The sequence below is a fragment of the Mytilus trossulus genome, chromosome 12 (assembly GCF_036588685.1).
Source record: "Mytilus trossulus isolate FHL-02 chromosome 12, PNRI_Mtr1.1.1.hap1, whole genome shotgun sequence".
Lineage (NCBI taxonomy): Eukaryota > Metazoa > Mollusca > Bivalvia > Mytilida > Mytilidae > Mytilus > Mytilus trossulus.
This window is the reverse complement of record NC_086384.1, coordinates 57,278,777-57,287,336: the sequence shown is the minus strand read 5'-3', so window position 1 is coordinate 57,287,336 and position 8,560 is coordinate 57,278,777. Positions and strand designations below refer to the sequence as shown.

At 33.7% G+C, this 8,560-nt stretch overlaps 1 protein-coding gene across 1 annotated transcript in view; it reads left to right on the top strand.

The window, feature by feature from the left end:
* The first annotated feature begins 1,948 nt into the window (after positions 1 to 1,948).
* The window catches only part of LOC134692619 (uncharacterized), a 79,112-nt gene continuing 72,500 nt past the window's right edge, over positions 1,949 to 8,560 (top strand). Inside the window, exon 1 of the mRNA XM_063553078.1 lies at positions 1,949 to 2,485. Within this exon, the coding sequence (XP_063409148.1) occupies positions 1,955 to 2,485 (531 nt within the window). The 5' untranslated portion in view covers positions 1,949 to 1,954. The remainder of the gene's footprint in view (positions 2,486 to 8,560) is intronic.

The window sequence follows — 8,560 nt, the reverse complement described above, 5'->3', positions numbered from 1 at the left end:
ATGACAAGGTAATACAATTGAAGAACGTTCTTTCTCACTTTTATCTGACCTTTTTGAAGACGACTAATGAGCACCCGTTCTTGATAAAACCGCATAAAATCACTAAAACGCGAAAACCAGAGGCTTGATTAATAATACGCAAGAATCATAGACATTCGCAACCGAAAACAATTGAACTACCATCTATTTACTGTGGACATGCACATTAAAACAATGCGATGTTAACCATGCACTCAAAGTTGAACATGCATGTTGAACAACTTCGTAACAACACAAATGAGGCACACACTTAAAAATGCGTTGAATTGATGTATATGTCAAGTGTGCATGTTACTTGCTATATATATAATTTTTATTCGAGCGTCACTGATGTGTCTTTTGTATACAAGACAGGCATCAAGCAACACTGATGTATCAAGTGTAGACGCGCATCGAACATATATTATTTTACCCATCTTTACCCAATCAAAACCCACTCTCAATAAGGACCTACTAAAAAAAAAACACAAAAATAGGTCATGGTGCAGTCTAAATTTCAGACAATAGCCTACTCCGTATGGTCAACTGTACAGAGCCCAAACAATGTTCTTCAAAATTATCTTGACGGGTAGTGAAACATTGGAATACATGACGTCCATTTTCACTGCGGAACTATATCGCTATGTTTAAGACCTATTGTTGGCCTTTGGCTGCTATCTGCTCTTCGGAGGGTATAAAAAAGAAGATGTGGTATGATTGCCAAAGGGGCAACTATCCACAAAAGACCAAAATTACACAGACATTAACAACTATAGGTCATCGTACGGCCTTCAACAATGAGAAAAGCCCATACCGCATAGTCAGCTATAATAGGCCCCGATAAGACAATGTAACACAATTCAAACGAGAAAACTAACGGCCTTATTTATGTAAAAAAATGAACGAAAAACAAATATGTAACACATAAACAAACGACAACCACTGAATTACAGACTCCTGACTTGGGACAGGCACATACATAAATAATGTGGCGGGGTTAAACATGTTAGCGGGATCCCAACCCTCCCCTAACCTGGGACAGTGGTATAACAGTACAACATAAGAACGAACTATAAAAATCAGTTGAATAAGGCTTGACTCATCAAATAGACAAAAATACAAGTGATACAAATGGACGTAGGTTGTTTTCTCTTTTACACTCTCTCCATTTCCATTCGAAATTGTAATGTTTATTTGAAGGTCATAGTATTTTGAAGTCCTGTAATTCATAATCGTTAAAGTTTCAAACAATATTGTTGATTCCTTTGTATTTTTCTGTAGGCAGATTTAAAGGAGAGAGAGAAGATACTTCATGATCAAATAGACAAAGTTTTAGGACATCAAAGCAAATACCATCACTTGCACGACAAGTTTTATCTGTCAAATACGAGAGATACTGACGAGGAATTTGAAAAAATACGATTCGCAATATTCGAGACTGCAGGGAAAATGAAGAATTGGGGTGAAGCTTTTCCGTTAAAATGGATTCTTTTAGAACATCTGATTGAAATCAATAAGAACGATGGAAAACATTTCATCAATTTTACTGACATGTTTAAACTGGCTAAACATCATGATATTAATATAATATAAGAGGACGAATTGTTGTTATTTCTAAGATTTCAGCATAACGTAGGAAACATTATTTTCTTTGAAAATATACGGGACTTGATAATTTTAAATCCTCAATGGTTAGCAGATGCTTTCCGGTGTTTAGTATCAGATAGAATTGATAACAACAGGTTGCACCACCTTGATGACTGGACACTGTTTACACGACAAGGCAAACTAAGTGAATCGTTGATAACGAAACTTTTCGAATCAAAAGCTGGAAGTCAGTTTTCAGGACAAAAAAAATAATTTGCATAAACTAATGGAAAAACTTGATATATTGGTAAAAATTGAGAACTCCCGTTATTATATTATACCAAGTAAAATGCCGTCTGCCAAGTTTGAAGTTGTATGTACACAAATTGGCATTTTTACAGAAAAATGTAAAAGGACTCCCTGGCTTTGTTTTAAATTTGAATTTCTTCCGCCTTCTTTCTTTAACCATCTATCTGCATGGTTTATCCGAAAATACTGCCCTAGCAAAATAAATAGTAGTATTGCATTATACCGTGGTATTTGTGTCTTTGACATTGATACATCTGGTTGTAAAAAGATTCTTGTTACGATGTCGACTGATACCATTGCTCTTCAGGTTGTGTCGTTTTCCAAAAAACAGGAGAGATTCGGAAATACGTGTAGCGATATATACAATGAAGCCACACAATTAATTGAAGATATAAAAGAAAGATATAACGTGAAAATATCTTTTGAACTCCATTTCAAATGCAGTGATGGCGTTTATTATACAGATACTTTTGAATATAATTGGCTGACAAAAAATAAGGAGTGTTTCTGTTCACAGCATCAGACAGCACATCAATCTGGAAAGTTATACTCGCCTTGGATAAAGAATGAGGTATATTTTAAAATAGTTTCTTAAGCAAATGATTAAATTAACATGTGTATACATTAACTGACGAAAATCCTACTGAAGTGACGAGAATTAAGAGTAATCGTCAAAAGGTGTTTACATTATTTAATATAGATAACTAAACATGCTCAAATTGAAACCAGAGAACTTCTTGAAAAAAGTCCTTTCGTGTAATAAACACATTTGGAACTCATATATTAATTATTTTTGCAATCTTAGAAAAAAGAAATGTGTTTAGAAAAAGAGGGACGAAAGATACCAGAGGGACAGTCAATCTTGTCTCTCTCCAAACCCGATATGACAATTTTCACCAAAAGAACCCATATGTTTCGACTGTGCACAAAAAGTTGGCAGAATATCCATAATGTTAGTGGGTTTTTTTACTCTGTTTAAAAAAAAATCTCAATTTCAAAAACTCGCGTCTACTTCCACGTTAACCTGAAAAACGGCGCGTCTTGGTTTTTTTTTTGTGGAAAGGTGAACACAAGTAAACGAGCGTTAACGCAGTTTGTCGCCGTATCTTGGATACACTGACCTAATAGTAAACACGTTTCCAGCAATTAATTGCAAGACAGTAAAATTGCTTGGAGTGTTATTATAAACTGCATAGATGTATCCGTATATAATTTGACCAATAATTAACTTGAAGAGGACAAAGATAATATGCTACGGCATAAAACGAATTCTTTGACGATATGTCATTTATTCTATTCATTGAATAACCTCGTTGAATCGGCCGTACAAATTGTTGACCAATTACACATGATAATGTATACATTTTACATGCATACGGAGTACATATTTCCCAATTGATACGATATTCCTGGGCTTGTATTTACTATCATGATTTCCTTGTCAGAGGATTGCTGCTCACAATGTAGCTAGTAAACCAAGATTTCTAAATGGTGAAGTTTAAATCACACCTTCGTAAATTTTACGGACGCCATCAGGAGTTGGTTGACCGTTATGGAATTACCGTTTCACAGATGATATCGGATATGTTCCATATGCCGTCATTCCAATAAATACCCGTCCCTTTTTCACGAAAGTGACCTACCGAATTAGACGATTTACCATATTTGTAATAACATTAACGACACGACGGGTGTTATATGTTGAGCCGGATCTGCTTAACCTTCCGGAGTACCTGAGATCATCCCAATTTTTTGTTGGGGTTCGTGTTGCTTAGTATTTCGTTTTTCTATGTTGGGTCTTCTGTATCATTATTTGTCTGTTTGTCTTTTTATTTTTAGCTATGGCGTTGTAAGTTTATTTACAATCTATGAGTTTGACTTTTCCCTCTTGTATCTTGTGTTCCTTTTTGCAGTTTATTTTGGGTGATACTTTGTTAAAATATGTTTTGAGTCGATATTTGTACATGTAACTTCATAAAAGAGCAAAAATGTCCAGAGTGTTGAGCTCTACTAAGAAGAGATCAAAGCAGCCATGTCATTTTTAGATACCAAACTTTATAGATGAATTTATTTCCTTTAATAATCCAAACTCTTTTGATTGTGTTTTATTAAGACATCCTCAAGAACTAGAAATTAAAAGAGGAACAGACATGGCTTCGTCCGCCTCATGCTTCGACTTTGACATACACGGTCATCTCAGTACCAAAATCTATGACAAACAATATAAACTTTTAATTTTGAATTCTCAATTTCTCAAACCTTAGTAGCATCAAATGATATATACATCTCCGAAATTTATCGGTGTTCAAGAGTGTTGCAACTTCTCAGATTGTGTAATACTTGACCAGTGTCTGAGCAAAAAGTGTTGTCCATTATTAAGAAAAGTTTTTCGGAAGTTACATGTACCTTGCTGATAAATATTCCGTATCAACTTCACAATGTGGCCACATGTGGAGTAGGGTCTGTTTAACCTTCTGGAGCACCTGAGGTAACCCAAAGTTCTTAAATTGGTTTTGTGTTGCTTAGTCTTTAGTCTTTTACGTTGAGTGTTCTATTATTTGTCTGTTGTCTATTTCTTTTCAGCTATGGCTTATTTTCTATCTATGTGTTTTAGTTTGACTGTCTCTTTAGAACTGTTGCCCCTCTGTCACAAATAATACACAACGGTCTATCATTATAGATTATGGACACTGATGTGGTTCGTCATTCTTATATCTTGTTATTATGTAAAACGAGTATTCTTTTAGCAGTCCATTTGAATAATACATTTAATCGTTTAGTCTACTTTTGTATATACATTTGACGTAGCTCGGTACTTAAACTTCATTGTGTTACTATGCTTTAGGTGTTACACCACCAATTACTCCCCAAATTTAGAACGTATGTGAAAGTAGGGCTACTCGGGCAAAAAATAGTGCATTTGATGTCATTGTTTACTTAAACTAACCAACAAATTGGCAGAAATGAAACTTTTGGTGAAAGAGATATATATTAAGACCTTTTTGAGCTAGAATTTACTTGTTTATGAGTTTGCATTTAAAATTGAGGATTTATGCACTCCAGTGTATACAAATTTAAGATTTACAGAAAACCAGGGGTTGTTTTTAGTGGTACCTCTATCCGGAAGACCTTTTCTTTTTAATATGATTTTAAACATCTGTTGACAATTGGCATGCGGAAAGCTGATACATGTATGATTCGGGATGTACCTGGTTTCTATGAAGTTAAACTTAAGGTAAAATATTTAGAAAGCTGTGAAAATTGCAAAATTTGGCTGAACAGATAGGGACCTTTAGTTAGTGGTATGACACCTTTAAGCGAAATGCAGTAAAACATCAAAATCAGAAAACATTTGTTTGTTGTTGTCTTAACTGATTATTTGAAATAACAGTAGCCACACTTCAATCTTTGTGGGGGGGGGGGGGGGGGGGGATGTCACATATTGCAAATTTAGAGCCTAAAACTTTTGTACTATTTTTAGCTTTTCCCACCCTGACAATATGCTTTTAAATAAAAAAATGTCCTAAATTGTTATAAATGCACAGAAAACTGTTTCTGTGGTGTTAAACATTGAAACATATGTTGTTCACAACCCCCAAACAAATTTTGTCAGGCAGATTTATTTAAATTATTTGCTTTTTACCCCTTATGTCATTGGGTCATACTATGTACTTGGCAGAAAGCATTGCCTAATGTAAACACTGCAGAAACTCACAAAAGTACCATTTATAATTCCAAATGAATTTTGTATATCTTAAATTTTGTTAACTGATGTAAATAATAACAGTTAATTGACCATGACTGCACTTTTAATCAATTTGTAGTACTTTACCGACACCAGATGAAAAAAAGGGGGGTCAATATTCTTTGACATTTCAATACCTTGGATTTTTTACAAAATTCAACCTAAAGATTGTGGAACGTCATTAAAGTAGTAGAACAAACAAGGAAAACTCAGCAAAAACTGATCTTGATATTAAAAGTTTATGTTCCTGTAGCCCAAACTAAAATTGTCATGTAGTTCCTATCAAAGTCATACATTACAGTCACTTTAAATTGAGCTGTGAAATATTTAATATAAGTCGCATAATACTCATGCAGATAGACTGTTTTTCACTACAAATTGACTAATGATTAAGAATAAAGCAAAACAAAAGATTTCTAATCACCTTTTTTGTCTCTTTAGGTTTCACACAAACAATTACTCCCTCTAATTTAGAACGTATATTTACCTGGTTTCTATGAAGTTAAATATTTAGAAAGCTGTGAAAATTGCAAAATTTGGTTGAACAGATAAGGACTGTTAAATGGTGGTATGACACCTATAGCTACGATCGATAATTTTTTGTATTCGTGTCTTTCATTTCTGTTGTGCTTTGTCTCTATACCTTTTAGTGTTTCTTTGGGATCAAAATTATAACACAATGTTAACTTGTTTAGATTCGAGCTTCACTGATGAGTTTTTTGTAGACGAAACGCGCATCTGGCGTAAATACATACTTTAATCCTGGTACCTATGACATGTTTATCTTTTTTGTCTCAGTTCTAAAAACCTGGTTTAATCCACCGTTTTCTCCTTAAGAAAATGTCTGTCCCAAGTCAGGAATATGACAGTGTTATCAATTCTGTAGGTGTGTTTCAGTTTTTGATTTGCCATTTGATGAGACTTTCCACTTGAATTTTTGTTGTTATTTTTAATTTTCTCTAATTGTTCAAATTGTCAAATGTAGTGACTAATTTAGTGAATGGCTTTTCTTGACAGCTTTGGTGTCAACCACACTGTAAAGTAACTATTACCGAAGCCTAAGGTCACAACTGTCAAAAGTCTTTTTGTATGAGTTTTTGCACCCAATTCACAAATTTAACGATTGTTTTTTTTTCATTTTAGCTTTTATCTTGGAAACTATAATCGATACTGTAAATTCAGAAATTATTGTGAATAAACGACAGTGTTATACTCGCAATAATTCAAACACGCATTTGGATTTTTTTTTAAGAATTATTTAGGATATGTCTTAATATCGCAAATAATAAAATTGCATTTTAGTCTAAAATGGCAAAACCGAAACAATAAATGCACCCAATAATTTCGAAATTTACAGTATAGAAAAACTTTAAAATGAAAAAGTGATCCGCAATACAAAACGTCAGTTTACTCCTTATTAATACGGTTATTGACCTTTTTGTCGATTTTAACCATTTTGTAATGTTGTCTGATATCTTCAAAATTATAATAGAAAGATAGAAATTGAAATAAGCATACCACACGCCTTTTGAACACGACTCATATGAGACAGTTTGATTAAACATAGTTTAATAATCTGTGTCCCGTTGATATAAAAAAAAAATACAAATTTTTGGGTTAGCTACAAATATGTAATGCATTTTTTGAAAAACTAAGGATTTTCGTTTCCCAGGAATAGATTACCTTAGCCGTATTCGGCACAACTTCTTTCGGAATTATGGGTCCTCAATGCTCTTCAACTGTGTACTTGTTTGGATTTATAACTATTTCGATCTGAGCGTCTCTGATGAGTCTTATTTTATACGAAACGCGCGTTTGGTGTATTAAATTATAATCCTGGTACCTTTGATAACTATTTAGTATTGATAGATTTCAAGAAAAGATTGTTGTTGTTCATTGTTCATTTAAGACTTTCATTGCTATAAATGTACATGTTTTGTTGATATAAAACAAACTTGAAATAGTGTACCCTGCAATCAGCTTTTTATTGTACAAATACACAAAGAAGTGTTTGCATCATTTTTGCCCTCCTTGCGGTTCGTGTTTACATTTTGTCGATTTTTATGGAAAAATTAGAGACCAAGATTTTCACAACTATAGCTTCAACTGTTTGGAGTAAATTTCAGGATGAAAGCAATATATGTACATTGTCGGAAAATATAAAATGTATTTGTACTCGCTTTTCGTACTGTTTCTAAAGCTCTTACAAATGCATTTTATATTTTCCGACAATGTACATATATTGTTTATTTATTAACATATTTAAATTGTTACACAAAAAAACATATATCCAATTAAAGGAATATACTACGTTTGATTAGAATAAGGAATAAGTATAATGTATTAGCTTCTTTAATGTCTTACTGTATGAATACCGCAATACCTTAAGTATATATTTCAAACTCCTGTACGTATCTTTAAAATAATTTCAAAACAACATTACTATTTTGATTTATAATAAACATTGGTCACGGACGACAAGTGTAAGGAGTGAGGTACATGTCGATAATAACCCGATTATTTGTGATACTGTGACTTTGGTTGACTGATTGTTGGCTGCTTAAGAAGATTCTTCAATAAAGACGTCCTGGGTTTTAATCTGAATAATTTAGACTGCCGCGGTAAATGAGGGTTAATTTGATAAGGACATACATTTTGCCTAACAACAGGTCACCTACGGACCCCTCAAAGAGTTGCTCAAGGGTTCTTTACGTGCAAGGAGCGTGAAAAAAAACTCTTTATACGAGGCACCGAACGTGGCTGCATATTTGAACATCCCTCATAGCCAAAACGGACGCCACTCTGAGGCTAGGGTTTAACTGCCGGTCGGAGGAAGACCAATCGTCGCCATACTTCTTCACCCTAAGGGTTGTGTGACTTTGAAGGCATACTTTAGGTACA